The sequence below is a fragment of the Diceros bicornis genome, chromosome 16 (genome assembly GCF_020826845.1).
Source record: "Diceros bicornis minor isolate mBicDic1 chromosome 16, mDicBic1.mat.cur, whole genome shotgun sequence".
In the NCBI taxonomy this organism is placed as follows: Eukaryota; Metazoa; Chordata; class Mammalia; order Perissodactyla; family Rhinocerotidae; genus Diceros; species Diceros bicornis.
The window spans coordinates 56094644-56109772 of NC_080755.1; the positions used below are offsets into that span (position 1 = coordinate 56094644).

The following is a 15129-nucleotide window of genomic DNA, read 5'->3' on the forward strand; positions in this document are numbered from 1 at the left end:
CAAAGAAAGAAATATTTTTAATGATGAACAGTCATAGTGCTTTTGTGCAGAATCAACATTAGACATAAGACACTGAATATATAGACACACACACACACACTAATCAGCTCTGATGGTACCTTGCTGTGGTTAGAAGAACAGAAAGAAGAATTTCCAGAAGGATTCAACTTGGATCAATTCCTGAAACATCAACAACAGCATTGGCCAAAAGTGCAAGATCCAAAAGGTCGTCACTGAACTTAATGAGAGCATATTTGGCTGTCGACCAGAAGTCAAGCTATATGGAGAAAGAAAAATGTAGTGTAATGATTGTATTAAATGAATTTCAAGATTATATTTTAACTTAGATTTTAGCATTGAAAAAGCTAAAAATGGCAGAGGGAACTATTGAGACCCCACTCTTTGTGATAGTTACTTTTTTTAATTCAAGAGACAAATATTATTAACTGACTCTACTGAAGACATAGGCCTGGGTGTTGTCAAGGAAACAGAAGAGAAGACATAGTCTTTACTTTCCATCTGATTTGCTCATCATCTAGCAGAAATAATAGTATAATAGTAACACAGCAAATTTTTAAACAGTACGGTGATTACTCTGTGTCAGTCACTGTTCTGGGTGCTTTAAGTTTATAAATAATTTACAGCAACCCTATGAGATTGGTGAGGTAGGCAACAACCTAAATGTGATAACGTCATACAATACGAGGCCCTAATTGCTCTTAGAGCCTGACAAATGCCTGCTTGTTATAGCAGAAAGGGAGTGGGTGGTGGATGGACATGGCCTTGAGTTCACGTGGTGTGTCTGCTCTCTAAGACACATGTAATTTTGGACTTCCGCTGGAACTCTTTGCTATTTAGTTTTCACATCAATTAATAATACCAACCTTGCATCTTTTTTAAGGCACACTAGAGATGTGTGTAAAAGGCCTTGTTCATAGTTAGCTCTCAATATAAAGAAGTTTTATTATTAGGTAAGTAAGGGGATGATGGGAACATACATAAAGAAGGTGATGTCTTGAAAAGATTTCAGTAAGAGAAAAAGCAAAGTTATATGAGAAAGAAGGAGCAGCAGATGATATGAACTGGGAGATACAGTGTGCTCTTTACAGTGAGCAGTTAATTTTAACTGTAGTACAAGGGGTGAGAGCAAGAGTGGTGAGCATCTAGTCTGGAAAGGTAGGCTTATTATTTTGGACTCCTTAGATCAGGGATTGGCAAACAATTGCCTTCCTGTTTTTGTACAGCTCAAGAGCTAAGGATGGTTTTATATTTTTAAATGATTGAAAAAAATCGAAAGAAGAATGTTGTATGATACGTGAAAGTTATACAGAATTCAAATTTCAGTGCCTATAAACGAAGTGTTGTTGGCACACGGCCACACTAATTCATTTACATGTGGCAGAGAATGTATGGCCTGCAAAGCCTGATTATTTACCATCTGGTCCTTACAGGAAAAGGTTGCTGACCCCTGCCTTAGTTATGATGCTTATTTTTTTAATCCTAAGGTTCATCATCCTTTGATGTCAATAAATTTAAACAACCCTATTTTATAGTTTGGGAAAGAATATGCCAAAAAGCTGCTTCTCTTGTTCAGTGTCTCTGACATGGATGAAAAGGCAGCTTCTGGAGGTCCCAGAATGTCTCCTTGGCATTGCTAGTTTGGGTCTGTGTGACTCACATTGATTCCAGGTTCCCTAACCTGAAAACCCCTGGGGGCAGCGTGAGCCACCTCTCGCCTCTGTGGGTGCCCCAGAGCCATGGCCCCCGGGAAGGATAGAGTGCGTGTGTCCTGGAGTTGTGGGGGAAGTGGCTCTGCAACCCTCTCACTCAGCTCTGCCCCTCTGGGACATTAAACTGCCATCTCTTTAAAAAAAAAAAAAACGTATGTAATATGCATTTAAAAAGATGCAAAGTTGGTATTATTAATTGATGTGAAAACTAAATAGCAGAGAGTTCCAGTGAAAGTCCAAAATTACATGTGGACCCAGTGGCAGACACACTATTGCTTATGTATTGCTTGCTATTGTGGGTTACAGTGTGAACAGGGTTTTGGTTAAATTTCCAATTATATATAGTCTCCAGTGAGATGTAGTTTCAAATATGAACAGAATCTGTTTAGACATGACTTTTACCTCCCTTTCTTTCCTTTTCCTTTGTCTTTCCTCAATTGTTATTTTAACTTATTTTTCCAAGTATAACCCTACTCATTAAATCTAATAGTTATGGAATGTGTTGCTTATAGAGAAGTCAATGAGAAAGAGAAAAAGGAATTAAAATTTTATTGCAAAAGCTTTTTCTTCAATTTGTTTAACAATCCTATCCATCACACCACACCCCTCTTTGAAAACAAGATGTCTGGCTTATTCTGATTTGCTCTGACAATCATTTTGTGTAGCAATTCCTTTTGTCTGTAGTCTTGATTCATAGCCTTTGATATGAATTCTTTTATTGCTCTATTTTCATAATAGCTTTTAGGCAGCCAATCATCATGCATGCTACTGTGTTTCTTTATGACTCAGTGGCATCCAGATGTCTACACCTCATGGTGTTGCCTCTTAGACACATTTGAAAAAACAAGTTGCTATAAAATAATTGCATTCATTTGTGCAGTAAATTTTAAATTATTCTTTCATAAGTCAGTCAAACTTTTACTTGAATACAGAAATAGTTGGTTTCCCTTTTGGTAAACCTGAATGACTATCTTAAAAGTTATCATGGTTTTGAATTGATTTAAAAGGAGATGGTAAACAGGATTTTTAAACACAGTCTATCATGTATAGACATATAAGAATAAGATTTCTCTCGCAATTTGTCAGTTTTATAAGAAATATAAGAACAAACTGAATAGGCTAATATCCAAGCTATTTGTGAGTATGTTTAGAGTTTCTAAGGAAGTACATTTAGGTAAATAAGAATGCTCTGCTTTATTTTCAGCAGTACCCAAGTTAAATATTGGATTACGTGTATAGGCCCAAGAAAATTTTAATGACGAGGTCAGGTTTCTTACAAGAGAATTTGCATCACAATTACCTGATGAGCCTTTTAAAAATACATAACCTTGTGCCTCGTCTTGGATCTGCTGAATCAAAGTCTTGGAAGGGGCAGGCGTGTGTTAGAAAATTCCCCTTGGTGGTTCTGATTCTCACCTTTGGTTGAGAACCATTGGGCTACAAATATTTTTAGATACTAGACAAAAAAGGTAGTCTCATAAAAACATCACAGAATTTGTTAAGAAGGTTTAGGGCACTGTCTACCATGTGCCCCAGCATTGTCACATGAAGCCTCAGATAAGAATTAAGACTGCATTTCCCATAGCGATTCTGTGAAGTTTTCTGTGGTCAAGAAAAACAATGTACCTGACTGTTTCTTTCCCCATTTCCCACTTTGGCCATCAGGATTTTCTGGGGCAAAGGTATAGCTCAATTTTAAGGCTCTTCTGGCTTGGATATCTGCATTCTAGCTTTTTCTAATTCAACAAGAATTTATTGAGCCCTTTCTGCATACCAAATTCATAACAGGCACCCAGAATGCTGGTAATGAACAGAACGGTCTGGAGCTTACAATCTACTGGATGAGACAGATATTAAGCAAATAAACATTTCAGGAAGTGCTCCCTGGTCTAGATACTGTAAACCCATTTTGCGTCTTGATTTATATAGTTTCCCCTCAGTATTAACCAGAGATGAGCCATGGAATCTCTTTATGTAATATTTATATGCAGACATACATACATACATGTATAGTATATATATTTATATTTTATATGTATGTGGGCACAGGTATATATGTGTGTTATATTTTATAGATAGTATATATATATATACACTATATGTCATATATATAGCATATACATACATAATGGGTGTATGTATGTATTCTATTTTATATTTATAGAACTACATTGTTTTATTTATTTTAATCAGCATCACATCCTGTGGGATGAGTTGGCCTATATGCATACCTACATGTGTGCACACACCTATGCCCATATACATGGTGGATGAATTTGGATTACAAGTCTCACCATGACATTTTAGCCCATTTTTCTTAATGCTTTCTTGTTAAATATCGACAATTAAGTAAATTATGCTTCATATTTGATACTATTTCTGTTACTTTCTTTACTTTTTAAAATTTTTGTTTTGTATCATAAAATGTAAAGAATATTTTGGGACAATTTTTCAGTGGTGATATTGAGATGGAAAGTCACAAAAAGCTGTGACTTGAAGAAAGAGAAGCATGGTATTGTCACAAACAACTTCAACATGTTGTGTATATAATTCTTTTTTTCACAGATGATGCTTCTCTAGGACAACATTTAATTGCCCTTACAACTTTTTTAAGCTACCGTGTGGTTTGGCTTGGGTCACTACTTTTGAGATAGTGTTAACATGTTAATCCTCTTGGAAAGTTACAGAATAGAGATTCTGGAATACAACTGTCAACCATCTAATATAAATAAGAGAGGTATAACGTATACTGATGGAGGAATAGCGCAGGAGGGACCAATGGGTGCCTCATGGAGAAGAATCGGCTGTGTTTTCAGACTGCAGAGCCTCAACATGCTACCTCTGCTGCTGCGCCTGCATTTGGATGACCTGAGAGGTCGGGATTGTACTAGAGTCCCCCAAATCAATGAAAATAACCTTTTAAATGAGAAATTCAGTGGGAAGTTGTATCTTTCTTCCTTTTTCATGTGCCCCCCTGGGTAGTGCAGTTAAATTACACAGTTGAAGAATATTACCTGATGTCCCTGTTGGAAAAGATTTTTAAATCTTATCCGTTGTCTTTCAAATAATATTCTAAAGACCTGCATTTGCGCATGCAATGTATGGCAGCAGAACGGATTAAGTTAGTGCAAAAGCACTTATCATTGTCTATGGGCCAGAAAAGCGGCAAGGATTCTGACTGGCATTATTATTTATTATTTTTGAATGCTGATGGTGCATTTTTGTAGCTGAGTCCTTTCTATGCTTATTGACATTCATAAATGAAGAGGCTCTGCTTTGCTGACTATTTAATTGGCAATTTAATTTTCCTAATAACTTGCTTTACAGGACCTGGATTTTGAAGCCAAAACAAGTTATACACTACGAATAGAAGCTGCAAACAAAGATGCCGACCCTCGCTTTCTGAGCTTGGGGCCGTTCAGTGACACGACAACCGTGAAGATAATTGTGGAAGATGTGGACGAGCCCCCCGTGTTTTCCTCCCCGTTGTACCCCATGGAAGTGTCAGAAGCTACCCAAGTTGGGAATATCATTGGCACTGTAGCAGCTCATGACCCAGATTCCTCCAACAGTCCTGTGAGGTAAAAGCTCATCGCTCTCCTTTTCTGCAATTTTACAACATGGGCTTTATTCACAACTCCTGTTTCTGCATTATGATGCTTTTGGTTCATAGCAAATGAAAACCAGTTTTGTATATGTATTGAGCCATAGCAGCAGAAATGAAACAGGGTCAGAACAACTCAACATTTTACTAATTCAAAAATGAGTCACCTGATTATCCAAGGGCATCATTATGTAGCAATATTTTTAGGCAGCCATTATTATCCATAAGCCATAGCTGATGTTCCTATTCAGCCAATTATCCTGAGGGCTTTCAAAGCAAACTCTTTTAAAAGATGATGTGATGCATGTCCTAGTTGTAGGATAAATGCATATATTAGAAAACTAATTTTATAAACAATTTAAACTAGGGATTAATTTTTAAAACATCATTTTTTCATATTAGTCTATTTGGATAACATCTGGTTTATTATTTTCACTTATAAAAAATAAAATAATACCTTATCTATGTATAAAGACTATTTAAAAATGTTCTTTCAGTAGTCATGTATAGAAACTAGACACATTGTTATAACCCACTAACCTCTTTAGGACTAACAGAATGATGGTATGTAAGCATTAAAAAATATCACAACATTTCGTTTCATACTTTTTACCTGAAATTTACAATCTGAGATCTATGTATATGATTTTGTTTATGCATGTGTTTGTGTGCATATGATAAATTGTCTTTTTAAGTGAATATTATATATAGATATACTTGAAATTACATTTTATTACATGTCTTACTTTAGGTTCATAAGTAAGACTTTTTAGTGTGACAGTTTGGATTTTGATTACAAAGTCTATAAAGTACAAAACTCAATGAATGTTTTACATTCAAATATGTTCATCTTATAAGCTAACCTTCTCGATTGAACCAATGTTTGACAATGCTAAGTGCTTCTGAGCTAAGTCTGGACATTAACTACAAAATGTCAAGAAAAATATCTATAATTTAGACAATGATTCTTAATTAAGAAAAGCTCATAATCTTTTATCTCCATAAAATAATAAACTGATTTAGGCATTTATATGTAATTAGTGCTCTCCTTTCCTTCTCTTTTGCCTGACGATATCATAGCCTAGTAAAGAATTGGTATAGAATAATTGTTATCTCAAAAATGAAGTCATACTCATTGTTTTTCTACCTATACAACAAATTCAGCTTGTATGGATGTCTATATTATTTTTAATGGAGTGATTATAAACCATTTCTAAGAATATAATCTCCTGTGCCCTGGGATATTTGAGAGTCAAAAATGTACTGGATAGAATAAGCCTACCCCTCCTCCCTGTAATAGCCCAGCCTTCATTGTCAAAACAGCTCCCTAACTTGAGCTCAGCTCCATCTATGAAGTCTTATTGACTTGGACAAACTTGACTTTGGGTTTGTTATTGCATCGCATCTCTTGGTGACACGCTTAAGTCTTCTTCCCTCATGAACCATCAACCACAGCACAACTGTAGGCACATAGATCAGCTATTAAGGATAGTCTGACTTCTGCTTAAGTCATTTAATTTAGTGGGAAGAAAGAAAGAATGCTTTCATGAAGTTGGGAATATGGAAAAAGAAAGAGACACTAATACATATTGTAATTCAGTACCTCAGTGAATGAGAGGATTTAAGAAAATTTTGATTTATTGCATTGATATTTTTATCTTGTTTCTTATTTTTCCTTTACCTATTTGTTTGTGTATCATCCTGTTACAAAGCCTTTCAAAGTAAATATTTCACTTTTTATAATATTTTGTTTGAAAAAAAATCCAATATTATGTAATAGTTTGTGGGAGAAGGAGAAAGAGTGGGACCAAGTAGGTAATGACTTGAATTAGAGATGAAGTGAGCACCAGGTATGCTCCCTGAAGGACAGAGATAGAAAGGGGCAAAGGCTGAACTCTGTTGACTTTGGAGGTAAAAATCTCTGTCACCTTCATCAATGAAAGAGCAGCTGGCCAGCACCATATTTTAACCTCATTTTCATTTTCTTAAAACTAATGAAGGTGACCTGAAAGTTCAGATTAGCACTATCTTATGTCATTTTCTGATCCCTAACTCTCCCAAATAGACAGAGACAGACTTTGTTCAAAATGAACTAAAATGTTATTTTGTGTATGTGTGAATATTTCTTTTGCTTTTGTAAAATTAATTTCTGGACTTATATTTAATACTTGTATTCTTGAAACGTTACTTTATACCATTTTTAATAAGGTCAGCATAATCATTCATAGCTTATATTTTTCTATATTTGTCTCTCACATATTTCTCCTTCCCTGTCCATCTGTGATATCCTTTAAGAGGCCAGTCTCCTCATTTTGTAGTTTGGTGAGTAGATGTGTATTCCTCCGCGTTCTCTAGAAGACTGGTTCTCTTTCCAACACTGCTATTTGCTGAGTGACCTAGGGGATGTCACTTAGCCTCCTAAGTTTCCATGTAACCCAATAAAAAACGTAAAGCAACTCTTATTCCTTCCTTTCCAGGTTTCTTTTTTTGAAGATTAAGAAATAAAGAGGAAATAACTGATGCTTTTAAACTGTGAATCATGACTTAACTATTAGGAAGTATTATCATCATACCTTGCTATTATTATAGTTGATTGTATTTTCATATCATTTTTATTTCAAGGTCAATAAAGTCAATGAAAGGAGATATATTTTACAAGGAACTGTATTGGTGATCTATACTGAAGGTTGTTTTGTTTTTGTATATGTTCCAATATATAGAAAATATTACATAGTTGTTTAATGGACAAACATGTATTTCCATTGGGCACTCAAGTAACTGTCAGAATGTAAGCCCTCCTTGAACAATGCCAATGGATGGGTAAATAGCACAGTCTGCTGAGGTCCTAGGAGAAATGAATCTCCAGATTGAGATTGGATGTGAAGAGTATTACACTTGTGAGCTTTGTGCTTCTATATCTTTAGAAATATTATAGTTCTTAGAAGGATGGAAAAGCAGTTTTTTGTGTGTGTTTCATTGTAATTGTTTAAAATTAAGCCAATAGTATTTGAATTCTAAAACAGTATGGGAAATTATATAATTAGTGTTTGAATTTATTGACATGCTTTCTAGTAAAATACTGAAATCTAGCATTTTCCGTTTATATTTGGACTATTTACTGATATATGGATCAAGAGATTAGAATTCTAGGTAGAAATACATTTACCTGCCTCCAGCAAGGCAAAATTGAGATTCTCTTCCCACATGATCCCTGCCTTGCCCAGCATTTTTCAATTTTTACCTACTTTTGCCACCAGCTAAAATCTATGCATAGCTCTTCTCTGCGCATGTGCACTTTCTTTAAAGAGGACTGGGGCAACTGCGCCCCCATAGAGCATTTCGACCATTTGGAAGTATCTAGCAATAGGTAGAAATATTGAATGAACCTGGAGTCCAGTGATTGGCCAGAATATAGCACCGTTGTGAAATGTTATATCTTCATTATAGCTTGCCCACCACCCGGATAGGTTACCTTGCCCACCATTTCATGTACACATTGCTTTCCTCTTTTCCTATATGGAAACTGGAAACCGAAGGTGGAAATTAGGTGATACTTGAGATTACTTAGGTAGAAAAAAAGAAGCGATTTTTTAAAAAGCAAAAGTGGGTAATTGAGGGCCAGCATGTTTCTGGCTTTTTATTTCTTATGTAGTTGCTTACCATTTCATGTAAATTTTGGCTCTGAGCATCACAGATCAGGCTTTATCTGTTGAACTTGGAAAGACAGATTGTGTTCTGCTAATTTTGATCATTTTTCTGAACAGTAGAAACTTCATTTCTGTGTTTCTCCTCAATAAGATGGTAAAAACTGTAAGAGCAGCCTAGAGTCTAGAGGACTCTTTGTTCCTTATGTCAGCATTGGTAGACTGTTCGATAAATCAACAAACATTTATTAAGAACCTGCTCTGTGCACAACACTAGGGAAAATACTGACAGGAAAAACAAAGATGAATAAAACATCCCCTCTGACCTCAAGGAACTTACAATCTGGTTGAAGAAATAAGATCACATAAAAGTTAGATGATATGAGAGGAAAAAATGCCACAGCTGTAACATGGCAAATTGCGAGATAAGTTGTAATCCCTCCGAGTTCTCTGGACATGAGGCTTCATTTGAAGGAGTGACAGCAATAAGCAGGGCTTTGAGGGATGGTGGGATTTGGACAAGCCAAGAAAACATTATGCAAAGTCTGTTTATGTTTAATTTACTTATATCCTAAGAGTCTAGTGCTAAATTTATTTCTTTAGGTAGCACAGCAAGCCCAAAGTCCTTATGCTAAAAATAGCTAATGAATTGAAACCTGATATTATTACAAATAAGATCAGATGTTAAGAGGGGTGATAAGCAGTAATAGGGATCACTTTTAGAATTTCTAACAATTTAAATACAGAACTATATTTGTACTTATGTTCAAGGATACTAGGGTAATGATATTTACCTGCAGGCTCTTTGGCATTCCTGGTATCGTATGTCCTCAGATAAAAGGTGATAAAATAGTATCAGATATTACATTATGTAGTGTGACTAGTATGAACACATTTGGGGTGTCTGACTAATTCACTGTGTATTTTTAAGTAGCTTGTCTGAATGCATATATTTATACATATTATTTTAATCTAAATTATTTGTGAGTGTCCCACAGAATTAAATAAAAAGTTGATTAGCCAATCTTCAGAAGAGAGGAGTAAGGTTTCTCTATAAACATGAGCAGCACGAAAGAGCAGACAGTCTTTTCAGGAAGCAGCAGTGGGATGAACTAGTGCCAACTCTTTTCTTTTCTGTCGCCCTTGTTTTATTGTTCACATTTCTTGGAAAGTGTTTTGGCCTGTCTTAGGACATGTGTCATCTCTTACCCAGAAAGTTCTGGGCATCTTGATTGTGAGCGCCATCAAGATTGCATGAGATTGGGAAGGTGTAAATCCTCAAAGGAAAATTGAGTTGCCATTATCAGAAGAAGGGGGTGGGGATGCAAACAGTGGCATCGCTAAGTATTGGATTCAGTAGTTTATTTTGAAGTGACTTATTTCTCATTAAAGCCCTATAAGGCAAGCATTAATATTCCTTTGTTATAAATAAACATGCCCCCAATCAGACAGTTAGAAAATGTGGTTCCAGGATTTTAGCAAGGTCTGTATCAAAAGCTGTACACTCCTTGCAGCAATACACACATGCACATGCACAAATTTCTTAAGAGATTAAGGTTTCAACTCAAATGATTCAGCTATTTCTATCGATTGGATTTGTCCATGCTGATTTAGTACATTATCTTTTGCCATTTGGGGAGTAGTGATGATACATTTGTGTTAATCCAGCCCATTCACCTATACATTCTATTTGTGAAATTGACGTGCATATCCATAGCTGGGTGATAAGAATGCTACTTGTGAATATGATGAAGAGCATTTTAATTGATCTCCATAGTTTATTGAATAGCAGCAATGATAATAACAGGCATTTTTTGGGATTCATTTTGTAGCAGATGTGCAGAACGTTGAGGATATACAGGTGTACAAGATGGGGGCCCAATCCTCTTGTTATCTAGATGTAGAAGAGATCTTACACAAAAATGTATAAAAAATCCATTGTTAAATCTGGAAATGAGAAATCATGTTGTAAAACTTTCTCATTTTGCATATAAATAAATAGAAGAGTACAGATGGTGAATGAAAAGCCCAAATTAGTACAATAAGTTTGTGGTAGGGTCGTGGCTATAAATATTGTTCATGAATCTCCCGTCTGTGGTTTGTGTAGCACAAGGAGCATGTGATAAAGTCCATGGATCATACACACTGCAGGCTTTCTTAAAAAGGCATGATTTCTGATGTAACTGGAAAGGCTGGCTGCTTTAATACTAGAGAATTGTCTTCAAGGAATAGTAGGACTAAAATAATTGGAAAGGGGGAAACATGGGAGTACAGGAAGAGCAACATGAGGAAAGGCACAGAAATGGAGACACACAGGATATTTGATTAATCAGTTAATACATCAGTGTGACTGTCTTAGGGTTTTAGATAGGAGAGCAATGGGAAAAAACATGAAAAGAAGCTGAACCATAGAGTTGTAGGTGGCAGAGATTAAATCTCATTTCTAGGTAATGTATATGCTGGAAAGATGGCTCAGACGACATGGTTCTGAATCTTGGCTCCATCAACAGCCAACTGTGAGACTTTGGAGTCCAATACTGAAATATGGCAAGAAGAGTATCTGTTTGCCTTAGTTAGAAATTGTGCTTGGCTAGTAGCAACAAAGCTTAACACTAATGACTCACTAATGAGAAGTCTGGAGCCGTGCATTCAAGGACTGACAATTTGGCAGTATAATGTCATCAAGGGTTTTGGCTTATATCAAGCACTGTCACCTCATATTTACAAGATGGCTTTTGAATTTCTTTCCATTGTGTTCATGTCCCAGGTGAGATAGAGGAGAAGGGGCAAAAATCAAATGCCAGCTGAATTAGCAACTCTCTCCTCTCCTTTAAGGAGTTTTTCAATGATACTCAACCCACCAACTTTCTTGTGCATCTCCTTTGCTAAAACTTAGGTATAAGGACGCCACATCTCTAAAGGAGGCTAGCAAATGTAGTTTCAGCTGGATCATGGCTGTCTCTTGCAAAAGCAGAGTTCTATTAACAAGAATAAAGGGCAAATGGATATTAGGCATGCAAATAGAAGTCTCTGTCACACATGACCTTTCATAGTTGTTTGAGGATTAGGAAAAAATGTAAACTGTGTTTTAAATACTCAATACATTCTGAAATACATTCTGAAAATGAGAACATTCAGAAGGAGGGGCAGTTTTGGGGAAAGGTTGATGTCTCTGCTTTTACATACACTGAGCTTGAGTTGAAGATGTTGCAGGTATCTGGAGTAATTTACAAAATCTCAGGAAAGGGTTGAGGCTGGGTATCGAGATTTGGAGCAGCCTGCGTAATAAATGGATACGGCAGAAGCTTTAACTGTCGCCGCAAAAATATGAAAGTGATCTCTCTAGTGGGTCACTCCAACATATACTGAAAGAGGCCAAGCATTTTAGGCTGTAATTTGTAGAAACTAGAGGGATCATTGTGAGTCCACATACCACTAACTGCATCAGAAGATGCATTGACGTTAACTTTGGTTTATAATTAGAGAAACACCAATCCTCTCCCTTCCTGTTCAGCCTCTGATTGACTCAGGTAATCACACATCTCAGTCGCTAGACCAGTGGATCTAGAACTGCAAAGAGTGTGCTCCTCCAGACTTCTTTAGGGCTTTTTTTCTCTTTTGGCCCAGTCAGCCCTCCCAGATTCTCTTCAAAGACGTTTTGCACCTCTTATTCTAAAAAGTGCCCATATTTTCTCTATTTCTCTTGGGTAAGGGATTGTTTTTCTCAGGGAAATTTATAGAGTAGCTAATGCCTTATACATAAGATCCAGTTTTATGCATGTCCAGAGGGGCAGGTAGAAAATAGGGAATCCCTTTAATACTGGGTGATCCTAAGTCCTTGTGATTAAGAAACATAATAACCATACAGAATGTTCTGGACAATTTGTCTACTCTTTGTCCTTGCCAAGGTCTTCCATCTCTTCCCAAGCCAATACTTTATTCTCTCCCACACCTGCCCTGACTTCTTTCATCATACTCTAGGATAGAAATTTGTTGGTTTTCTCCTAAATATTTATTATAGGTTGCTATTTTAACAAATATTTTGTTTATCTCCTGTATTTCTTGAAATAGAATGTCACATGCAGGTGCTCAAGAATGGTTGATGAATTTATGAATGAATGAAATGGAGACATAAGATATCAGAATAATTCACAAATTACCAAATACGTATATGTATGAGGCTATGCTATTTAGTGAGATATAAGTGAAAATTATAACTATTTTAAAAATATACACAATTTATAAGTGGAGGCTACAGAGTTTATGATTTAGAAATGATTAATATTTGAATGATAGAAACTCTGGTGTCCATTCTTCTTCAAAACATATAAAGGCCTAGGGTAATCACCAGATCCCTAAAAAATTAGGGATTTTTCTATGAGGTGAATAGAAGTTGGAGACATTTAACATTTAATATTACCTGAATTCTCAAGTTTAATTTCATTTATTCTAATGCTGGGACCTTTGAGGCTATTGATAATACAGGCAAATGTTTTAGACATTGACTTTAGCTCTGCAGGGAATTACAGGAACTCATTTAGATACATAATTACATGAACTCATTTAGACAGATATATGTCAAGTCCAGGGCCTATTTGCTTTGTAAGACTCTAGAAGTCTATTTTTTTCCTGAATATGCAAACATTATCAGAATGATTTGAAAAAATGAACAATTCAGTCTTTTAGTATTGGCTCAATTGATGCATGAGTGCATGGGTATTAAGTTATTATATATATATATGTATATATACACACACATACATACACACACAAATGCATACATATATAGTATATTAACAATAGGAAATATTGGCATATATTGGTTTGACTAATGCAACATTTCAGAGAAGAAAATCTAGCCCTTCTATATAATTGAAAATTAAACTCTATTGTATCATTAAATAAAATTCTTTGTTGTTTATATGGCTGTTGTGTAGAAAGTGGATTGTAGACAGTAAGAATGGAAGTACATTGATAAGGAGTAAAATAATGCAAAATCTAGGCTAACGTGGGTGATAACTTGGACTGACAGTATCTGAGAGTAGTTGTTGAGAATGCAGTGGTACGGGAGAAAAACAAGTCAAGGACCAATTCCAAATTTTTAGATTGAGCAATCAAGTGACTGGTGGCGTTATTGACTCAGATGGGAAAGAGAGAGGAAGGAGGAGGTTTGGGGGACTGTGGGCATTATAACATCAGTTTGGATATGTTACATTTCATTTCATGTTGTGTATCCATGTGGCGATATTAAGTAAGTAAATCAGTATATAAGTCTGATGTGCCAAGGAGATTTTATATAAATTTGGGAGTAATCAAAATTATAGAAGTTATTTAAGCCATGAGACTGTATAAGTTGCTAAGGAAAAGTGTTTACATAAAGAAGAGGAAGCCATAGGAGAGGTTAGAGGGAGTTCAAGTAATTAGAGATCATGAAGAGGAGAGTGCACCAGCCAAGGTGACTAAAAAGGAACAGATGGTGAGGTAGGAGAAAATAGGGAAGATGCGGTATTAGTAAAGGTAAGGGAGAATGTGTTTTGAGGAGGAGCAAGTGGTCAAGAGCAAGTGATCAATTGTAGTACATCGGATGAGAGAGATAGTAGGAAAAAAATGGAGAAGTGAACAGTGGATTTGACAATATGGAGGCCAATGGTGAACTTCACATAAGTGGAGGAAATTTGTTTTTTAAAATAGGAAACATTTGCTTTCAATTCAGATAAAGCTGTATAGAGGGAAAACTATCTAAATCCAAGGAAAAACATTCTTGACAAGGTCTGAGCAGGTGAAATGGGCAGCTTAAGTGGAATGGTTTGATTTTGATTTGAGTAAAGACACTTCGCTATAATATAAGGATGGTAAGGAGAGGATGTGAGGAATATCAAGTAAGATTTGTTTTTCCTCTCATATCCTGTGTAGCACAGATCCTGGAGGTGAGAGTGAATACATTTTGTACTGCCGTTGCCATTTTCAAACTATTTAATTTTATTTTTCCCTCAAAACTCTCAACTCTTTTGTGGAATGTGTCATCAGACTTTACTCAAAATCTTCCATGTTGCTATCAACCACCAAATATACAGTAATCACACTGATTCATTGAGGATTTTAGTACTCGGACCAGTTTATTCTTTCCCACCACCACTCCTGGCATGGTGAT

General features: G+C 35.9%; 1 protein-coding gene across 1 annotated transcript in view; it reads left to right on the forward strand.

The window, feature by feature from the left end:
* CDH7 (cadherin 7) overlaps positions 1-15129 on the forward strand; it is a 110571-nt gene that overhangs the window by 71707 nt on the left and 23735 nt on the right. Inside the window, exon 6 of the mRNA XM_058557278.1 lies at positions 5058-5311. Coding sequence (XP_058413261.1) covers positions 5058-5311 — 254 coding nt within the window. The remainder of the gene's footprint in view (positions 1-5057; positions 5312-15129) is intronic.